Raw genomic sequence first — 22,701 nt, 5'->3', positions numbered from 1 at the left:
ACCAAAAGGTGTGCCCCGACTTGGTTTCCTTATCTCTTGCAAAGGCCCTTGGACTAAATGGCTATAGGTGACTCCCAACAGCAGTTGGGAGGGAGAGGGCACTGCCAGCGCAGTCCCTGAACCCAGCAGGGGCTAGCAGGGTTCTTCTTAGCCTGAAGGGGACTGGGATCCCAGTCTACACTGCACCTCTCCGTATCTGCCATTTAAGGAGGTGTAAGTCTGAGCCGACCAAACAAAACCTTTTCTGAAACTTACCTATGAATCCAAAGATGTATTTGATGGTAGGCACGAGGATGACCAGCACGTTGTTGAGTGCGATGATGATGGCAGCGATTCCGAAATGCTTCACCCAGCTGAAGGGTTTTCCCGGAAACAGCAGTGTGATCACGGAAGTACGGATCTGCAACGGGGGTGTGCAAAGGCACAGTCGCATCTTTAACTTCTGGTTTTGATCTCTGCTATGGTTTTAAGTGTTCGAATCTAAGGCGACTTGTTTTTATTTTAATCCCCCCCCCCCAGTCACACACACTTAAAAATCTCTTGACTTTTTCTCACGTTCGTTGTGTTGAAACACAGAGTAGCGCTTGTCACCCTAACTGCTTCTAACTTTGTACAATTGAGCAGACTTAAATCCATCTGCAACGCTGTGCAAACTTCACGCCGATTTTCATGTCTGAGAGTGATATTTTTCCCTTGGTTGCGTATCGTTCGTTCACTTTCTCGAATCTTAGTATTCTGCGTTTAAAAAATAATCTTGGAGGGTTATTGGAGCAACTTGGAGGCAGTGAAGCCCCCGCCCCATGATAGCTAAGTGTGTCTTATTCTCATTAGACTGGCTAAGCATCGCGGACAAGACGCCGGGGTGACTTACACAGTCTGTAAAGCAATCTTTGTAGACCTGGCTTTTCCCTAATTTTCCGTTTTGTTTAACATTTTCCGCTGGTATTTTGAAAAAGAAAAATGTGATGCTTTTTTGTGTTTCCTCCTTTCTCCCCTACACATTAATAGGTTACAGATCCCTAAAAGGCAAACAGTGGAACTTAATAACCTCGACATTCCTCAGAGGCTCCCCCCCTCCGTCATCTGCACATAGCAGGCACTCAGTACGTGCTGAGTTAAACTGACAGCAGGAATCTGTCCACTCCCATTGAGGGTTCTCAACAGATTCCAGCCCTGTTTCAGCAGCTGAAATAAGTATGCAAAGGCTCAAGAGAGGCTCTACTTGGTGCAGAGCCCAAGTAAATGGTGTGTCAGTAGATAAAGAGTTCACTATGGACAAAGGGACAGGGCATTTGGGTTCGGACAGCCCGACACAGAAACAGGATTCTCTCTGGCATGTGTTTATGAGGCCACCCTTTTTTGACTTGGTTGAATTACTCTATCTGCCTTACGGGTGTATAAGCCCTTCAGTTTAGCAAGAGCTTCCCATGCTCAGAGGTGATCGACTGAGTTTTAGTCCCGAACTCTCAGAATGGTGTGGCGACGGGAGCTCACTGCAGAGACAGCAAATGCGAACTCCATTTTGAAACATGTGTGGACAAACCAAAAAAAAAAAAAAATCCCAAAAACCAAAAAACAACAACAAAAACAACAACAACAAAAAAAGCTAAATGGCCCGCAGTTTCTCCTGAGGAATTCCTCGCATACCATACCGGAAAATTAAAGCCATCTGTGTGGGTCAAAGGGAACTCCATTTCTAGAGTGGCAAACTACACAGTCTAGTCTTGCAAATGGTTTAGCAGTGGCTTTGTGAAAGGATTTAAACGTTGGAACAGTGAAAAATATGAAGCTCACTGTGGGAAGCCGAAATCTAGAGTTCGACCCCTCCCCCCAGGCTCTGGGACAGTCTAGTTACGACCTGTGAAGAATGCCTGTCCGATATTGTCCACAAGTCTGTGAGCTTGTGATAAGTTTTCTATAGTGGCGAGTGTTGCTTAAGAATGTGTCTGACTCTGGAAAGCAAGCTGAACGCAGACCCTTGGATCCTAAGGACACAATGCTTTTGTTTTTTTTGATTTGTTGTTAAAATAATACACTGGGAAAGGGTTAGAAGGGAACACTGGTCATTCCATGTTACAGCGCCACCTTTAGGAGAAAGTGGATCCTAACAGCTGGGGCAGCTCCGTTTACCCATGTCAGGACAATAGAGGCAACTCAGCCCTATTACCCATAAGGCCCTGGTGCATTTCCCGTTACCCATGTGCCCCTTTTCCTACTGATGCAAGCTGATGAGGCTATAAAAATGTGGGTGAGAAGCAGGTCGGGGAAGTCCCTAGCACTAGCCAGGGTCCCTGACCCAGAATGACTTTATAAGTTTCCATGCAGCTTTACACCACAGAAAGTTAGTTGTTCTACACAGTGTCTCCAGCCCAGCCTGTGAGGAGGTGCTGTATGTGGGGACCCTGTGTGGAGGTCATAGATGTGGAACAGCCTTGATTGATACTCTCAATAAAAACAGATTCTCCCACTGAGTAGAAATGACTCCTTCATCGTGTTACAGGGTTGCCTGAGGATAGCATCTTCGCAAAACTAACTCTACTGGGGTTCCTGCCAATGCCCACTATATTGCCATACTTGTGTCAGTGCACGGCTCAGAACAGGAACCTTGAGGGCAGTATATGCAGAAGGGATGATTGTTCTATAAGAAGATGAAATAGAAGTCACTAGAGAGCCTGGGTGGTGGGTGATCTTCTGAACGTATTACAGGTAGAACATGAACCTGTCCACTTAGGATAAATTATAAAGGTTACTTGCTTTTCTATCCTCTGTGATAACATGGGAATCTGACAGCATGAATCAAAGCACAGTTATGAATGTTGCCATCCATCCTCTTGAAGGAGGTGCGTCCCATAACGGATGGCCTACCCTGTGCCTAAGGAGATCCATGTTAAGTTGCTCACGGAAGGCTAGCCTCAATTCATTTGACCTCAGCATCTGCCCACGGCTCCTATACACTTTCGAGAAGAAGGAAACCCCAACCTAGCTTGAGATGACAAATGGGATAAGAGAAAACCCAGCAGGCAAACTCTTATCCTGTCGTCTAAGAAAGAGCCTGGTTACCATTTGTTTCGAGAAAAAGTATGCAAAATAGTAGGTAAAACTGGTAGACTTGAACCCAGACTAGGTCTCTTTCTTTACTTGTATGTGGGAATATGAAGGCCAATAAAGATGTTTCTTGGTGCTCACATGTTTCTAAATGCAAAGAACGCTATCCAAGAGAGCCACACCCTGTATTTGATTCACAGAAGTCCTACCCCCAAGTTATAAGAAACAAAAACTCTGTAGAGGAAGGTGCTGATACTAAGGTCTAGCTCCCTAATTGGTTCTTGATTTTGTCAATAAAGAAGGCCGGGAGCCAATTGCTGGGCAGAAGGTACAGGTGGGACTTCCGGGTTCCAGATGGAACTTCCGGGTCCCAGGAGTTAAAGGTGGACACAGGGAAAGAGAGGGAGCTTTTCTGTCACGCCTTGGAGGGAAAGGGACACGGCAATGATGTAAAGCCTTGGGGACAGCTAGGGACAGCGGCCTCCACTATGAGCGGGTGGCCAAGGATGTGGAGGAGAGACAGGGATAATGAGTTGATAGGGGCATGTCTTTCCAGGCAGGAGATTCTGCGCCCAACAATTGTGAAACGAAAGGCAAGCTGTAAAGTGACAAGCCGAGTGTGTTTTTTATCCGCAGAGTCAAAGGTCTCCGGTGGGGCTGGTAATGTGACCCCTCCTGAGGCAAGGATAGCAGGAGTGGGCTAGTGGAGTGGACGACTCCCCTAGCAGGCGGATATAGAGAGAACCCAGGTCCGTGCTGGAGGCACGGCGGAGCGTAGCCAGGAGGAACAAAAAGAAGCCGGGAGGGGCCAGAGCGCTGTCGGTATCATGACTAAAACTACATGCAACACAACTCTGTTAAAAAACACACCAGAATTTGGCCTTTTAGAACTTGTCTGGGCAAGGCAGCTGCCACTCATCTGTCTCTGTCACTGTCACGGCCATTTGATTTGCTCACCCAAATCCTCATTCCATGGGTTAAGGGCACACGAATAAACCAGAAAATCAGTTCATATGTTGCAGGAAAGGCAAGATTCACTCAAAAAAATTTTTTTTTCATATCCAATACTGCTGGTTCATCCTCTGTGCGGCCACTATTCTGTCTGTTAATGTCTACCTGTAACTGTGGCAGTGAAAGACCATTTTGTGCACAATGTCATAACTGCTCACAGAGAGTGCGACTACACAGGAAAGGGTGGGCATTGGTTATTTTTCTGGATGTTGGTTCTCATGCCCAATTTGGATCCTAATGGCATCCAGCACTGATCAGATCTATCCCGGGGCATTTGTTCTTACACAAGGTAAGAATTTCTAAGGGAGGTTTGGATTTTCAGTGTCGAGATGTATTATCTGTCGAAGCTAGCTAAAACTCCCCATTCTGGCAACGAGCCTTGCATTAGCTCACCGTTTATCTGCTAGACAAATGACCACAACCACATCCATCCATCTCTGGAGACTGGGGCTCAAGAGCACCATATTAAGGGCCTCTGTGTAAAGCTAAGTAGAAGTATGTAACAGATTTCTTTGCACAAAATAATTAAACAGTGACACAGGTGTCTGGTACGTCAAAACTTCCCTCTGGAGCCTGAGTTCACTTTAAGCTGAAGTTCCACGTATGACATCCAGAATGCTCGCAGATGTATTAGAAGCCAGGCGTTATTTAAGTGTCAAGTGTTAGCCACGATAGTGGCAGGGATTTGATTTCATGCGCTCATGAAAAAGGAATGTGCCAAACTACACTTTCAGCGCACAAGCTGTACTTAAAGTGACCGCGGCACGTTATTTACGTGGTTCTCTTATGCCGAGTCTTGCGTGGAACATTTTGTACACAGCAAGGCTGGCTAACGAGTCGATGATTTTTACATCCCTAAAATGGATGAGTAAACAATGTTTACAAAAGGGGCCGATTGATGGCGAGGTGAAAACCCCGTGTTTGTCCATAGGTGTGGTTCACATCCTTATCCACATCAGCCCAGGACTATGAACTTAGGACAAACCAATACCCTGACTAGAGCCAAGAATCAGGAATCTCAAATGCCAGAAAGCACGTGTCTGTTTTGGGTGAGAAGTCTAAAAAAATCTCTCCTGATATGTCATTTATTTAATGGGTCTCCTTCCCATTAGCCACCAAGACAAGACATCAGATTCAACAATCTGACCTACAGATGTTACATTAGCACATCACCGAGGAACGAACGGAAGCACCCTCAAAGCTATGACAAGACGCGGTGTGATCTTTAAAGTTTATATGGCTTTAGCTTTCACATATCCAGAGCCAGAAGCAAATCTGTAATTTATTATTATATATAACAGCTTATATAAGCGCTGCTTATTTTGTAAATTTGAATTTAAAAATAAAATTCATGTGTTTTTTTCACATACCTCAAAAACACTATCTAACACTGCTATCTATCTATCTATCTATCTATCTATCTATCTATCTATCTGGTCAACCTTAAGTTGACTTACATTCTATGAGAAAATAGTGATCGGCTGGGAAACACATGACTGCAAGGACATAGATACCTATGTTCACACTGAGCCAGAACATTGCACCAATCCTTCAGAACTCCATGTGCTTACCGGAAACAGGACGATGGGCACAGTCAGTGTCACTGCCACCAGGACTGCCAGACGGACCATGAGAAGAGCGGTATCAAATGTGTAGACTTTGCTGTAAGCATGGAGTAACTCGTCTTCAACTTCCCCTGAAAGATTAAGAGTTGGGGGTGGGTGGGGGGTTGGGATTGCTGAGTCAGCACTGGCTCCTCACAGAAGCGTGTGATGGTAACAAGAAGAGGCCCAGGCCTGGGCATTCAGACAGCTTATAAAGCTGGAGGATGAAGAGCAGCTAAGAAGCTTCTTGAGATTGTTTGCACCGTAATAAATCTATATCTGCTACGAAGAAGCAGAACAAGGCAGGACAATGTGTCCCTGTCAAGGGGGTAGAAAGCCCAAACCCTACCGTTTGTCATGCCCACACGACCACTGTCCCCCAACCTGTCTGTTCAACTAATCTTGATGCAGCTTCTTTGCACTTAGTGTGGAAACTTTAGGACTGCCATTTCTCTCTCTCTCTCTCTCTCTCTCTCTCTCTCTCTCTCTCTCTCTGTGTGTGTGTGTGTGTGTGTGTGTATGTGTGCATTCACACATGGAGGCCAGAGGCTGACGGGATGTTTCTCTCAATCACTTTTTTGGCCTACTTTGGAGGCAAGGTCTCTCTCTGAATCTGGAGCTTTCCATTGTGGCTAGACTCGAAAGCCAGCAAGACCCTGGGATCTGCTTGTCCAGCCCTAGCCCTGGGGTTTCTGACTCAGGCCTCCATACCTAAGTTTTACACAGACACTGGGGATCCAAACTCAGGTCATTTGAGGTTTTAAAAGGTTGTTTATCTTACAAAAGTCATTAGACAAACATGCAAGGATGAATCGCTGTTTTTTTTTTTTCTGAATCCCTCAGCCATTTATTCTGAGATCTATCTGATGTCTCCTTTGAAGACAGCCATTCAGAAATCCCAGACACAAACATACAAAGATGCGTATGAAATCAAAACCCAAATGGCACATGGATCCATGGGAATCACAGGTAGCTGGTTTCTCCTCTGTTACTCTCAAGATGAGAGCAAGTGTGCAAACACATTCAGCAGTATTGATCTTGACTTTAACGTATAACCAGTGAGAAGATAATACCAAATCAAGAGCAAGTCCTTGGTTAATAGTCAAATATTAACCAAAGAGAAAAGACTCCTGAGTAATGGTGGCTCTTCCCAAGTCGCTTCCTCTCAGTTTGGCATGCATTCAGTTTAACTTACCAAATCCGTTAAAAAGAAAAAAAAAAAGATTACCAAATCAGTTTTTAAAAAATGGAAGTTCTGGGAGGAGGAAGAACACTCCTTTTGTTCACATCTTTGCAGTCAGTTTTTGAAATTCCAACGTGTATGTACTATGCACACGCTTCTTCGTGTATGTACTATGCACACGCTTCTTTCTCTATTTTAAAATAACAGATGTTTTCCAAAGCATTGGACAACTTGCAATGAACACTTGTTGACAGAACTCAAAAAAAAATCTGTAGGCATTTATTAAAAATGTCTATTTGTATTGACACCTTGGCTGGTATGCAAGAGACCTTGGTCAGTGTGCAAATATGATAACACGCTTATATTTGATTACAATCATTTCTCTATCGGGCTACACTTTCTGGAAGGAGTAAAGGATGCTAACTGTTAAGATGCCTGACATCTGACAGAATGTTTAATGCATATTGTGGATATACGTATGTGCATATGCATACATATTCTCTATACTATTATATAAATATTTCATATATAAACACAATTTAGAGTAGTGTTTGAAGGCTTGATTCCCAGATTGAAGGAAATCTCTTGTATCGTTTGTCTCAGGATATGATTACTCTAACAGAATTGAACAAAATGAAGCAGACTGTACTAAGATGTCAGCTTTCACCAACTGGTAAGGAAGGAGGAGGGTCAAACATGAGGACAGTGGGCTTTTGCCATTTTCCTGGCAACCACATTTCCCTAAAATGAATTTTCCTGTCTATAGTTGGATTCATTTTCATTGTTTCTAGCCTGAGCTGGCCAAGAACCTTAACAAATATCACTTGTACGTGGAGGAAATCAACTTAATTTGAGGGATTTGGTATGTGTGTGGGTGTGTGTGCACACACGTGTGCGTGCGTGCGTGCGTGAAGCCATACATGTGCATATACAGGTTGGCACTGAGGGTCTTCCTCAGCTGCTTTCTATCTTATTTCTTGAGGCAGGCTCTCTTACTGACCAGTGCTCACAGGTTTTCTTAGCTAGCTTACAAGTGCCAAGGATTCTCCTGCCTTCACTTGTCCAGCGCTGGGATTACAATCATGCAGGACCATGCCTGGATTTGTACATGGGGGCTGGGGATCCAGACTCGGGGTCTCATGTTCAGATGCCAAGTATTTTACCTACTGAGCCATCATCCTAGCTGTAATTTGAAAGGTTGAAAAAAAAGAAAGAAAATCAACAATACTTCACAAATTGCTGAAATCTATTAGCCAGGTAGATCCAGAGCCCATCATCTTTGGAAAACTGGCAAAGCTAAATAACATGGTAAGAATGTACCATCTACAGACCATGCTACTTACAGAAGGAATTAAAAAGAATTTTTTTACATCCGAGTGAGTCATCAGTCTAACCACAGAGAGAATGACTGGGACTGGGTGACCTACCGTAGAAGCTTAGATAGCCGAAGAGGGCAGCGAGAAGGTACATGACGAGCATTCCTGTGATGGAAATATTGGACACCGTCTGCATCTTTCTGCGGGATCGACTAGGAAGAAAAAGAACATCGAGCTTCAGTTTAAAAACCATCCCTGTTCAGAAAGCCATAGGGTATACCTCCTCATAAAGCACTGTTGAATAAATGAACATATTTGCAAACCAAATTAGAACGCTGAGACAAAGGCTGCCTTACTCTTTAAGCTCGCTGTAGATGGGAAGGACCTCAGGGTGGCAGACGAAAGCAAACGCTAGGATTGGAATCGCATAGGCCGTCTGCAAAACAAACACAACACCGCACAGTTAGAAGCCCAGCATACATGCTGATTGCAGAGCGTCTCAGTTTATAAAATAAAATCCAGCGACCACAGCACTCAGCCCATTAGGGGTCTGTCACTTACCCGGGAATTGAACACAAAGTACTTGGGTTGACATTTGTCACCGCTGTGGGCTTCGTACTCCACGCCGTTGTTGTGAAGAGGGCCTGCGGTCTGCTTCTCATCCAGCCCTGCAGGGTTGTGGGGAGTGTAGTCCATCATGAAGTTCACACCCGTGCTCTCCGAGTTATTGGGTAGCGTGATCACGTGCATCGGAAGTGTGTCATTGAATGTCAGATTCCCATTGTTGTGATCCAGAACAGGCAGGGGGCAGGGTATTTGGAATTTTTTGTAAATCACCTAGAGCCAGTCATTAAAAAAATTGAAATAACAGAAACAAAAAAACTGTTAAGCTTTGAGGGGGGAAGTAATAGAATAAAAATCCGTCTATGTAGCTTGAGGGAGGCAGGGCAGAGAACTCAGTTGAGGATTTGCTTAGACTACTGGGCCACAAAGACTCCTTCTAGCTTTGGTTCAAAGGAAAGATCTGGAACCATGACTGGGAGTAGTACATTCTAGTCAATAGTACCAGGCTCGGGCGAGTCCACTCCAGGCCTTTCTGGCTAATCTGTGACAAAGATCATCAGGTCATTACATATATCAAACTACTCATGACATGAGTCTTCCAAAAGTCCTTCCTCTTCCTTATCCTTGACTTACAAATTTTGCATCTATATTTTAAGGAATTTCACCTTTGTTTGAATTGATTTTTTTTCTTTAATTCGGCTGTAGTCATCTTCTCTTACTGGGTACAAAGTGCAAGCGAGCATGGCTGACACACACAGATAGAGCCCCAGCCTGCTCCTGTCTGACATCCTCACCTTCTTAAACACTGGATCTCTACCATGCTCCTTCGTCTGAGTGTTCACCCAGAATATGCCATTGGCTAGGACCCTGGCATTGTGATTCAGCTATATTTAAACCCATGACTGTCTTTTTATCATTCCAAATTAGAATACAATAAAATCGCTTGTAATGCGAGAGCTATTTCGTGCTAATGAAGAGCCTGGACAAAAATGAGGACACGGATAAAGCATGGCATGCCCACTGGGCTGCAAGGACTGTGTCAGGCAAGCACTCACCACACTGACGAAAAACACCATGCATGTGAGGGAAAATCCGCTGGTGTAACCAAGGTAGCCTAGGAATCAGCAGAAATACTTCGTAAGGTGACAGGTGACTTCACTGTCTCAAAAGAGCTTGAGTATTAGAAGATGAAGTAAAAGATAGACTTTCAGTTAAATAATGAATTGATACCTAAGTTTTTAAGGAGAGAGAGCGGAAGGATAATCCCCACGGACACAAACAGGACGAGGTAGTTGCCATTGAGGTACCATTCCCTAGAAAAGGAAGAGAGAGGGCGTTGGGAACAGAAAAGGTCAACCACACGCATCACATTTGAGGAGAGAATGAAAAACATACCCATGGCTGGGTGGTGGTTGGCACACGCCTTTAATCCCAGCACTTGGGAGGCAGAGGCAGGTGGATTTCTGAGTTCGAGGCCAGCCTGGTCTACAGAGTGAGTTCCAGGACAGCCAGGGCTATATAGAAAAACCCTGTCTCGAAAACAACAACAACAAAAAACGAAAACAACAACAACAAGAAAAAACATACCCAGTATTTTCTTCAAGTCCCATGAACGCTCTGATTACTTCAGGCAGCTCGTACTTAATGATGAAGAGGTAGCTTGACATGGCTGAAAAGGACAAAGGAACAGATTAGAAGTGGTCTGTGGTCTGCATACATCACCCTACGAAAGCCGAGAGAAGTTGGGACATTTGGGACATCCATTCTCCTTGAAAGGGCAAGCATCTTATCCCTAAAGCAGAACGGGAAGGCCCCATGAACTATACAAGGCTTCCAGGTCCTCTTCATAAGCAGACGTCTGTCTTTCATCTCATACACAGGGTGGTGAGTGCTAACAGTGTCCATGTTGATTCTGGGTTAAATCCAACTTGGGTTCTAAGGGAACTTCCTATGTTCTCTCATTCATTAGAGACCATCATGGACTGTGTTACGTGTGTCTCTGGGTGATGGTCTGACAAAAAGAAGGTGGAGGCCAAAGACCTCTCCCTGCATGCATGCATGCATACATACATACATACATACATACATACATACATATATGTATATGTGTGTGTGTGTGTGTCTGTGTGTGTGTGTGTGTGTAAAAACAAACTAACAAAGTAGACAAATCTCTTATGGGAGAGATTTGTGTAACAGTTCTTTTCCCAGTCTACCACTGGGTGTAATTTGATACTAATTTGTTATCTGACACATGGTCAAGGGTACAATTAAAGATAAAACTGACAGAGTTGGGGGATGTAGCTTAGGAATAGAACGATTGACCAGCCCTCTCGGGGGTCTAGATTCTAGCTCCCACACTACCACGACAGGAAAAGGTGAGTTTTACATAGAAGCTGTACGTGTGTGCTGTAACCCTCTGGTGTGGTTATGGAACAAGCCACATACTAACTCTTGACTAGTTCCTGTACACTGACCTCTGACTAGTCCCAAATTAGTCTCTAAGGTCCCATAGAGGTGAGATTTGTGCTTATTGTTTCGGACACTGTTGGACTCTGTGGATTCATCATTTGATCACCTGAAAGTCTTGGAGAGGACAGGTCCTTACCCTATCCTGCCGCTCAGGACATCAGAATTTTGATAAACCCAATGACACAGGCAAGATCATCCTGTTTGCAAAGGGCAGTCTGCATGAGACACACAGGGCCCCTGACCCGAGAACTGTTGTTTCTCCCCTACAGTCAAATCGAAACGATTTCTCCAATACCTGCCGTGTCTTCTGCCCACGTGGTTTGGTTAATCTTTACAAAGTCCTTGACTAGAGCAGAATCTTACACAGCGTAAACAGGAGATGTTTCTGATGAGCTGGCTCGCTGAGGGACCATTCGATTTTAAAGCTCATAACTGCTGAGTCTCGGTGATGTCACCACCATTAATGTGTTTGGTCTTTGGAAATTCAGGGTGCTACAGACCTGTGCAGGTAATGTCAACATCATCCTGCTGATGCTAAGGCTTTGGGGGTGAATGCCAGTTCCTTAGGGGGTTGAAAAATCGAACTGTTCTAAATGTGGAGTTGTTAATTTAAGAGATACCGGAGGCTTCCCTTAGGCTAAATCGTGAACACATGAAACAGACCGAGGGAGGGCATTGTTTTCTGGGGTGGTAATGTGCAACCTTATCTCTCTTAAAGCCACACTACTTGTGTTTTCCTTGACACACAGCCCACTTTGATCTACATCTGGATGTCCAGCAGGGGCTGTACTGACGCTTTGAACAACCACGGTGCCATCGCCCAGCCTGGAGAGTTAAGGGATAAACATATTCAGGTCTTCTTATTTCTCCTTACGTCACTTGTCACAAGCTAGAGTGAGTATGAGGTGATCTTATGAAATACTTGATAATTTAAATTCCCATAAGGCTGAAGATTTTAACCAAAATGGAGAACAGCCTCTATGTTGGGCTTACATGCTCGTGGCTCCGATCCAGTAAAAATAAGAGAAACCAAAAACAAACAACAACAACAAAGACAATCCCAGTAATTCTGGAGATGCCTACACAAGACTTTAATCTAAAAACATAAAGATAAATGAATGCACACTGAGCACCGTGAGATTAGTTCAGTGTTAGGGCTCACGCATATTCAGGCCTCGGTGGGTTTAGTTGGTGGTGGTGGAGGTTCTAGGACGTAAGGGTCGAATACCTCCTTCCTTGGTGAGATAAAAACTACAGTGTGGTTATTTTTCTATAAAGCCAGCCGTTTGTTCCAGAAGTGTATTTATTTGTTGTTTATTTTATTGAGCATCCTACAGAAAGCTCAAGTGGTCCATTGCAAGCCGACCCCTTACCTCCAATGTTCTGCATTGTAATAGAGATAAAGGCTCCAATTTTCCCAGGCCATCCAAATGCCTTCTCTCCCAACTTTTCATAGATCAAAGACCCTATAAGAAAAGATAAAATTGCCATGTTATGAGTCAGAAGAGAGGAAGAGCAAGACTGGAGAGATGGCCCAGTGCTTATGACCATGTACTGTTCTTGCAGAGGACTGGAGTTTGATTCCTTGCACATTAAGTGGCTTACAACTACCAATAACTCCAGCTGCGGGTGCCCTGATGTGCTCTTCTGTACCCTACCGTAACTGCATTAATGTGCACAAACACACACGTGTTTACATGACTAAAAAGTATCTTTGTAGAAGGAAAAATGCTAGAGAGGGAATATGTGAGGACAATATAAAACATTATTTTATTTTTAATTGATTAAAGATTGTTCAAAATAACATTTTCATAATTAAAATTTATGAATATAAAAAATTTCCATGTTAGAGGATGATTTCCATGCCTCTTGCATTTCCTTATATAACTGAAATATTAAGCACATAACAAAACAGTACAGGGAAACACTCCTCAGAAACCCATGAGCAATGTCAAATGCTCTCCAAACAGAAGCAATGGCTCCATTCTCTTGAGCTGTATACTGCTAGCTGTATACATCTATCTCCTACCATTTGCCAGAAAATTTCTCCCCCCTACTTGGCTTAAACTTGAGCCAGTCAGCTTTCCTTCTTGGCTCCCACTTGTTCAGTTAACTAAAAACCTTGAGAGAAAATATTTCTGGGGTCAGAAAAAAAAAATGACCCACGAAGCTGAGTTCCAATCTCCTGAGCTTATAACGCTGTGTGAGCGGCAAGATTCTCTCTCGAGAATCAAAGTAGGAAGAGAGCCTTTGGCTGAAGTTAGGACGTGGGGGGGGGGGGGCATACCTCCTTCCTTGGCTGTCTTCAGTAGAAGGTGAACCGAGTAGAGCGATAGAATTGCCACGGTAAGCAGCATGATGCTGTAACGGGACAGAAAGCAGACAGCACAGGTTTGTAATGGGGAAACTGCTGTGCTGAGCGTTGCTAAGAAACCTACAGTGGTAACTCTGCTTCTTCAGTCATCAACTCTGCAAAAAATATATGGATTTTGGAGGATTCTGGGAAATTCTTTTCACATTGCCACGTGTCCCCTTGATGCCATACAACTGTGACTTTTCTACACTATACATGCTTCAAGTACTACCTAACGCTTCTCACATACCTCATGGTGGAGATGCTAATCAACAGGATTAAAACAAAACAAAAAAAAAACAACAGTAAAACGCAGTAAAAGTCTAGAACCTGACTAAACTTAGGCTTGCTCAGACATTCGCCATTTTTGTCTACTGATCTTGTACTTGAGAAGGAAGGACACCTTGTTACCTGGAAGGTCAGGTACATTAAAGAAAGCAGAGGAAGGGGAGGAAAGAAAGCAGGACCAGGCCTGGCTTATATTCAGAAGGAATCGAATCTGATGTCAGGACCCTACACACGACCACATGTAGGAGCAGCTTCTATATGCTGGCAGTGATCAACATTTCTCCAAACCAAGACTCAGAGCATCTAAAGAGGAGAGTTGCTACCACCAGGCATAAAGGCACAAGCTCATAACCCCAACAATGTGGGACGCTGAGGCGGGAGGGTTATAAGGTCAAGGTCATCCTTGGCTATATAAAACAAACTGACAGAATAAGCATGGATAGCACCATCTAGATAACAAGGGGGCAGCACTAACATCTGACATTCTACAAAGCAATCTTTCCTTTTCTTCTTTACTGGAGAACATACATTTTCCCAGTTTCTCTGGCACTCCCAGGGAGATCATTGCTTCCTTGTGTACACTCAGTCCACTGGATTACACACTTGGAGCTACTCCAGCCCTGTGTTTGCCCCTCTTCCAGAAACCAAGTCTTCCAGAACAGTCTAACCAATGGCTCTCTCATCTGTGCAGTGTGAATGTACCTCTTTTAAAAGAACTTATGGAGTTCAGATTATGTCATTTTGTTCCATGGAAAAATAATGTGCATTTCTATATCTTAAATTCGTGTTTGCTACGGCATAAGCTCTAGAAACTAAATCAGTGGAATGCTATGTCACTTGCTTTGAATTAAGAGGGGACAGCCAAGTCTGCTCTTTAATTTCAGAGACACACAATGCACATCCTGTGGTATTTAGCGATGTGATAGCTGTTGTCAAGTTAGCATCATAACAAAACGAAGGCTTTATGTTAAATGTAAAATATAACGTTTTCCAGAAGTTGATCTGTGGCTGTGGTTGGGGAAAGTATTTTCAGTTTCTGCTCATCAGTGATCTGTGATAATTTTATAATTATTTTTAATGTCATGAATGATTAATAAGAAGGCAGCCTTTTGTCTCAAAGGTTGTGTTCACTACATAGGCATAGAGATATGCAAATATATTATGAGCCTACTATTCAGATGGTAAATGGCTAATTGATTTCAAACACAGTTTATTGAAGTTGGTATAAAAACCCATTCAGCTAAAGACTACTATACAAAAAATAGTTCATTTGACACAAGATAAATATTTGTAATTCTGATCCTCAGTCCTTAAATAGCTGTGTGATTACCTAATCATCTGTGATGTCAGAACACAAACAGCGTATATTTAAAGTGTAAGTGTTGCATTCTTAGACAGTTAGCTCTCTGGCATCGTGTTTGGGACCAGGCTTCACGGTCATACTGACTCCCAGTGTGAGACTTTATGCTTGCGAAGAATATGACTACAGACAAGTGTGTCTTAGAAAATACCAAACCCTGCGTGACCATGCAAACACCTGTGGTTGTCCATCACAGGCGAGGCTCCTGTCCAGCCATCCTATTGGTCAGCTGTGAGATGTTGCTACTTTCAGGCAGCCTTTTTTCCAAGTGTGGTGAAAGTTCATACATTTAGAAACTAGCTTCAGTCACTCCACAAATATCCTTCATGCCAGGCCCTGTGTCAGGCTTCAGGAAAGGGTGTGTGTTGAGACATGGGGTCAGTCCTCTGAGTCTCACAGGGAGCTAGATTCTAACTAAGGAAATCAGACATGTACACAAGGGTTGTGTATAATATACTGGCTCCTGTCACAAAGGTCATGGAAAGCCGCACTAAAGCGAGGATCTGCTGAGGTGTGAGGTGTTATGGAAATGAAGAAGAGAAAGAAAGCCCCGAGGTTGCACGCAGAGGCCAGTGTTGGTGTCTGGTGCCCAGAGCCACAGGGAATAGCACTGGCCAGTGCAGGGCTCTTAGAGGACATGAGTTATTTTTCTTCTGACATTTTTCAAGAATTTGGGATGGGATACCTCTGACTACTGAATGCTACCCTATTTTAAGCATCTGTCAAGTGGCAAGCTACTCCGTGAAGTGGTGCCATCTTCCTGTGGAATGATGGGGTGCCATCAGTGGTTGGATACCTATACTTTGGCAGCAGATCGATATAAAAGGCAAGGGTCATTCACCAACACTCCCTCAGGTTAGTCTTGCTCACAGAGAGCTCGCATGAGGTGTCAGGCTATAAACAGATTTGGCACTAAAAACAGACATGTATATTCACTTACACAAAAAGAATGATCCCCGTGTTGGCCATGGCATAGGACAAGCCCAAGATCCCACTGCCCATGATGGCGTTGCTCAGGTTAAATGAGGACATTCCAAAGGAAGTCATTCCGGGGTGCTTGAGGAAAAGAAGTACATTATAAGCAAATGTTTGCCAAAGGATCTATCTTTGCTTTGGTTACTCTGCTCACCGTATCTTCTGAGACTATAACCCCAAATGGAAGAGTAAAACAAAGCCATAATGAGTAAAAGCCATTAATTCCTCAGAGTGTCAAGAAGAACACGTCCTTTTGAATGGAACCAAAGGCTTGGCTTCAGCATAGGTCGCAGGAAAAGTTTAGAAATACAGGTGAGCAATAAAAAGAGGGGGAAAACGAGGTACGGCTGCAGATTACATTTGGGATAGAATGATTTCTTGAAGAAAAAAAAAACCAAATAAATTTCATAAATGATTCATGCAGCCATATGGCAAACGGGAAAAACAAGCCTTTATTCCAGTAACGGCCTGAATAAACAGACAGTGTGCTGATGAAGCCTTGGAAAATTTCAATCACACTGTTTTGCCACCGAGACCTCGGCAGGTCAGACACCCCCCTTCCCCCGTCCTGTTTACCTTCTGAAAGCAGAGCGGTCACTTACATGCTCATCCGCGTAATCGACCAGCTTCGACGTCCCCGAAACCCCATTTGTCAGGAACTTCTGACTTTCGGCATCTTCATTAGCAAATTGACTATACGAGCACAGGAAAGGAAAGAGAAAAAAAAAAACATGGAGAAAGCTCAGTAAATGCCCTGACTAGCATTTAAGATCGGGGTGATGTAACAAACTGAATCAGGGAAGATAACGTCCAAAGCGTGCCTTCTTCACACGTGTGTTCCTTCCAGATCGACGGCTGAACTCTTGATGAACAGATTTGGGAAAGGAGAGGGTGTTACAAAGAAGGATACACTTCCAGTTGAAAACTGTGTATGCGATCTCTCTTTTCCCCAACACTGACTGTGCAAGAAAGAGATTAACTGAGTTTAATTTTGTTCGCTCTTAGGAGCTCTTTCCAGGAGAGGGTGCAGAGCCACGGTCCTGAGATTTTAAAACTACTGTCCTGCCATGATGAGATGATACTTTTATTATTGTTTATTATTATTTTTTAACGGTGCTAGAGACTAACCTTTTGTAAGGCAAGGGCTCTGAATAGCCACAGCCCCTAATTTTACCAAGGTAACAAATATCTGTTAAATGTTCAGGCACTCCCCTCATCTGATGCCCAACGTATCCCTGGTGTGGGGAACATGTGTGAGCACATGTGCACTCGTGTGTACACTAACTGCTCTAAGAAAGTATCTTGTTTATTATTAGATAATAAATGAAGCTGTAAAAGTTATTAATGAAACCAAGGTAAGTGGTAGAGAGGTTGGAAGAGAAAGTAGACTTTAAAAAGACATGAGGTGCCAGGTGTTGGTGGCAGCAGTAGGGCTTGACTTTAATCCCAGCACTCAGGAGGCAGAGGCAGGGAGATGTCTGAGTTGGAGGTGATCCTGGTTACAGAGAGAGCTCCAGAAGGACAGCTTCAGAAACACTGAAAACTATCTAACTAGCTAGCTAACAAACTAACTGGCTAACTAGATAGCTAACTATCTAACTAGCTAGCTAATTAAATGTCCAACTAACTAAATGAATAAAAATGTATAAGCCATATAGGGTCAGGCTGATTATGATATGCCTGTCCTCAGGCTGTACAAACTCATTGATGCTGTCCCTTTCCTGTTCTGGTCGGCTCCAGCAGTCCCATGACACGAGCTCTGAGGCTATGGCCAGGGGGTCAGTCTCACTCCTAAGAGGCCTGTCTAGCAAGGCCAGCTGTCACCATTACAGTTTTACCTACTAAGATATAGCACAAGCTTTGGTGGCTACATCACACGCTCAACTCTGCATGTTTCTTGAAAACATGTCCTATCGGGAAGTTTGGGGTTGTTTAAGGCATTTCTCATATTCAAGAATAAGACCAAAGAGCTGGAGGATGGTTTCAGGTAGATGACCCCTGGAAATAAAAGGAAAATTAAATTGCTCGAGGAGATCCTTACAAATTGTCTTTTATGATAGGACCTAATCCTGAAAATACTCTGACAGGGAAGAGTCACTGCAAACAGTCTCAGCAAGAGAGGCACCACGAGGGAGGTGACTCTCGGACAGTAGAATACAATACAATACAATACAATACAATACAATACAATACAATACAATACACATCAGATACACCCACAAAGCTTCTGCACACAGAAGCTTTTTCTGGGAACCAGAGAGTAGGCAGCCCATAGTGTACAGGTGAAGGATGTCCCCTAGCTTTGCCCATGTTCCTCACAAGAGACACGGATCCCTCAGCTGCTGCCTTCTTCCTTGACTGACGTCCCCCCACCATCTTGATGTGATTTAAGTGTCTATGTTTAATATACTAGCTCTGAAGGGCTGTTACACAATGTTCACAGTTGGAACCTGGGATGATAGGGATACAACGGGGATGAAGGACCGTAAACACAAGTGTCTCTTCCAGAACAATCTAAACGGAACTGTGTCCAATCTAACTTAACTTTCCTCGGCAAATTAAAATGTTCACCGCATGAGTGGATTTTAAAAGTTAGAATTCGAGAAAGTAAAGGAAATTGTTTCTGAGTGAGGCACTCGTATGTTCTTATTTTGGCGCAAGATGAGACTTGGACATAAAGCAGACAGCGACTGGACAGAGCATGTGGGGAATGCCCTCAGCATGTTAACTGTTTTAAAGCACACCCAACATCTATTGAAAACACAAGGGAGATGATCTCACCCAAAGGCTATACAGTAAATAGAATTTAAAAAAAAAAGTATAACTAGACATTCATTCAAAACCAAATACAAACATAGCCCATCTATTCAAAGTGAATATAAAAATCACAAAAATGGCATCTTAGGCACGAGCCAGCAGTTAGAAAGTGTACCTTTTTGAGGAACTAAGAAGATGCTGTGTAGGACTTGACAACAGCATCCAACTGTGGACTCTGGGGCTGTTAGGACTAGATCCCCTGTAGCTCCTCTACCTGCTACAGAACTCATACCCGAGTGCATTCCCTTCAGTATCAAAAGAGCCTCGGGTTCCAGCCAGCACACCAAAAGCAATGATGTGGAGGAGAAAGAACCCAGGATTGCTAAAAATCTCTTTATATTTATATGCTCACTTATTCTTTGGAAAAGGTGATGTCCATTTGCTAGTCCACACTTTGCACAGAAGCTCAAAAGAAGATAAATCGCCCCAAAGCCAAGCAACCACTCAGACAACACTGCCCTGTGTTTTACTGCATTCAGGAGCCACTGAGTCTAGAGTCTGCCCTTCACTGGCCCAACAACCCTACAACTCACTGAGTTTGTAAGAACAACACTGCTTCCTGATTGCCTTTCCCTGGCAGTGGGAAGGAAGCTGTGAGAAGTTCCTATCAGAAAGGACATGGGTTCTGCAGAGAAGTGAGGTTGGTGGAAGAATATATGACTGGGAGTTCAGGTGGAAGGTTTAACAGGCTGAGAATGTGCCCTCTAGTTAGTGGATGACCTTGTGATAGTTTGTGAATGAGATTGTTCAGGACATCCTTTTGGAGCAAAAACCAACCAACCAACCAACCAACCAACCAACCAACCAAACAAACAAACAAACAAACAAAATCCCTCTGTAGACAGACAGCATCGAGAACATAAAGGGAAGAACAGGCTGCTTTCGGGGAAACGTGGGTTAAATCAGCAATGGAGACTCGGACCTTGCAACTTCAGTTTCCAATCAGCCACACAAAGGATCACAGGGCTCACGTGTCAATATCAACATTGTTATCTTATGTTTAACTATAATAAACCCAGTCATTCCACCAGAACCCTGGTTTTCCCAGCCCACGGCCCATTCGATTTTTTTCCAGAGAGTCTGGCAATTTTTCACCCTGTACCTGCTCACGGTTTCCTTTTCGGAGTTTTCCATCCCGGTGTAGCTATCTTGAATACTGTCCCCGCTGCAGCTGTCCTCGTCAGGTTCGATGTTGACGTTTCTCAGTTCCATGGGGTCCATTTGCCCTCACAAGCCTTTCCTGTCCACAGAAAAAGACTCTTCAGTGCAAATAATACACGGCGCCTTCAGCTGGAGGCTCTTCCACTTTGTGTTGATGCTCAGAACACTCTGTTCTGAGAACACGGCACAAAACACATCGTTACAATTTGCTTTGAATTGGATCGATGAATCAGAATCCCTTACTTTGTGAGGACGATTGCTCTGAAACATGTAAAGCAACGATGTTCTTGAAAAACATCACAAAAACAAAACACCCTAAAAGTTTCCCTCATCTACTATAAAAGAAAAAAAGAAAGGAGAAAGAAAGAAAGAAAGAAAGAAAGAAAGAAAGAAAGAAAGAAGAAGGAAAGAACGAAAGAAAGAAAGCAAGCTGAAAGAAGGGAGGGAAGGAGAAGAAACAAAAAGAAAAGATGGAGATATTTTGCAACTCGCCGTGGGAATAAAAAATTTCAAGACGTGGAAGCAGGCATCATGCAGATTGGGTCTTGTAAGCTGATTGCATGCTTTTTTCAAATGGAGAGGGAGAGGACAAAAGTAAATTATTGACAAAGGAAGGGGGCCTGCCAAGTATCTCTACGAGCAACAACTAGAAAGAACATTAGTGCCTTAATGTAACTGAGCATGAATGAGCTCAAGCCACCACAGTGCTCGGTAAAATGTGGCCCAGGACAGGATCGAGGTTAGAAAGTCAGGTTCTAGGAATCTGGAGTGCAGGCCACAGCAGAAACCGCTAACAAACCAAATTCTCAGATTTGCCTTTGAATTGGAGTTAGACATCATCTACATCAAATTGAAATAATGCATATTAATGACAAAGAGATTCATCTTTTATACTGTGCCTTGTCTTTAAGTCATGGGTCTCAGTACAATGTTGTTTGGACTTTGTACTCCTTGACAGCAAATCGAGGAGGGAGATTGTCTGGCTTTGCCTTGTGTAAAGCATCCTATGCTACTGATAGAAATTTCCTGAGATGCAGTCAGTTGCCGTTGAACCCTGATACTGGCAGAAATATGCATATCCTGGAAGGGAGTGATTCTAACCTGTGAGCTGCCCACCTGCCAAGCACATACTGAGCAGTGATACAACCATGGAAATTGTTCCAGAACTCAAAAAGCCACAAATCCCGACAAACATGAAACCTACACATGAGAATGCCCCAACCAACTCCAGAAGTATATTTGTGGAAGGCATACACTTGAGCTTGGGACCTGACACTATGAAAGTTCAAAACACATGTGGAAACTCCTTAGCATGTATATCAGTAGGTACAAGAAATGACAAGATTCCCAAGTAATGTAGCAATATAAAATTGGTTTTAAAATTGATATGATAACAACAACAATAATAATATCCAAACAAGAAAATAGCATCTATAAAATAAGTATGTTGTAAAACAAAGAAAGTTTAGTTTCTGCAAAAGCAATTCTAAACAAAAAGAAAAAAATACAGTTATAGAAACAGGAAAGTCAGCTGAAGAGAGTTAGGAAAGTAGGGGATAGAGCTGTAGAAATCACTGGAATTTTAACACCAAGGGATAAAGAATCAAAAACGTGAGGGAAAAGTTAAGAGATTGACACATGGTCTAACATTGTTCTCAAGGGAGAGAATCACAAGATAGAAAGACAGAATAGAAGAGAAACTGACAAGGAACTGGTTCAGAATTCAGGAAAGACAGCAGCTCCCAGAATTTCAAAGAGGACGGGCATGCATTTCAAGCCATAGGCATGAAAATGAATCCTTTATTAATACGAGACAGAGTAACATAAAGTCAAGAGAAGACTATTTATGAAGTTACAGTGTTTCTAACTTTAGATGACACAATCTGCATCTGCCGGGCACTAAAAGTATATTTTGAATTTGGATCTTTTCTTAGGCTGTGTACAACTTCTTTGGGACACTAGGGGATAGTCGTGAGCTCCAGGGTCAGTCAGCTATGTCCTCCCCCCCCCCCCCCACCCCCCCCCCACCACCACCACCGAGGGTAAAAACTACCCATTCTCCAGTTTGCTGTGTGGATAAACTGTTGTGTTTGTTCGGTTTAGTCTTGAATGTCCGTCAAAGACCCGTATGTTGAAGGTTTGGTTGTCAGCCTGTAGTACTATTAGCAAGTCGGGAAACTTTAGATCACCGGAAGCTAGTTTGGTTTCTTTGTCTTTTTACTTATTCACTTTACATCCCTCTCACTGGCCACCTCCCCTCCCCGTGTTAACAAGTCTCCTCTGCCACCGGCTACAGCCATGTAAACACCACTCCCACAGACCCACACTAAGTAGAGCAAACCAAAGTTGGCTCTGAACCTATCCGCCCAAACACACCCTTATTCCTTTAACCTGGTTACCTCAGGGGCTTTGTCACAGTAACAGAAAGCTGACTCTCGCAGTAGGTTAAATGTACTAAATGCGTCTTCATCTTATGGATATTTTCAACTTAAAATAGATGTATCAAGTTGTTGTTTCACTGAAAATCAAGTAGCAAACGTGTCTTCCATTTCTTG

General features: G+C 43.4%; 1 protein-coding gene across 2 annotated transcripts in view; it reads right to left on the bottom strand.

Annotated features, from left to right (window-relative positions):
• Slc38a4 (solute carrier family 38 member 4) overlaps positions 1-22,701 on the bottom strand; it is a 54,975-nt gene that overhangs the window by 4,373 nt on the left and 27,901 nt on the right. For both annotated transcript variants that reach the window (XM_028789326.1, XM_028789325.1), the window contains exons 2-14: positions 20,088-20,225; positions 16,771-16,861; positions 16,134-16,249; positions 13,480-13,553; positions 12,566-12,658; positions 10,311-10,392; positions 9,954-10,036; positions 9,779-9,837; positions 8,721-8,996; positions 8,516-8,595; positions 8,271-8,371; positions 5,628-5,752; positions 256-400 (exon numbers count right to left, since the gene is read on the bottom strand). In XM_028789326.1, the coding sequence (XP_028645159.1) occupies positions 256-400; positions 5,628-5,752; positions 8,271-8,371; positions 8,516-8,595; positions 8,721-8,996; positions 9,779-9,837; positions 9,954-10,036; positions 10,311-10,392; positions 12,566-12,658; positions 13,480-13,553; positions 16,134-16,249; positions 16,771-16,861; positions 20,088-20,206 (1,444 nt within the window). In that variant the 5' untranslated portion in view covers positions 20,207-20,225. The remainder of the gene's footprint in view (positions 1-255; positions 401-5,627; positions 5,753-8,270; positions 8,372-8,515; positions 8,596-8,720; positions 8,997-9,778; positions 9,838-9,953; positions 10,037-10,310; positions 10,393-12,565; positions 12,659-13,479; positions 13,554-16,133; positions 16,250-16,770; positions 16,862-20,087; positions 20,226-22,701) is intronic.

This window comes from Grammomys surdaster, unplaced genomic scaffold, assembly GCF_004785775.1.
Source record: "Grammomys surdaster isolate TR1022 unplaced genomic scaffold, NIH_TR_1.0 125818, whole genome shotgun sequence".
In the NCBI taxonomy this organism is placed as follows: Eukaryota; Metazoa; Chordata; class Mammalia; order Rodentia; family Muridae; genus Grammomys; species Grammomys surdaster.
The sequence above is the reverse complement of the archived record's forward strand: the minus strand, read 5'-3'. Positions and strand labels throughout refer to the sequence as shown.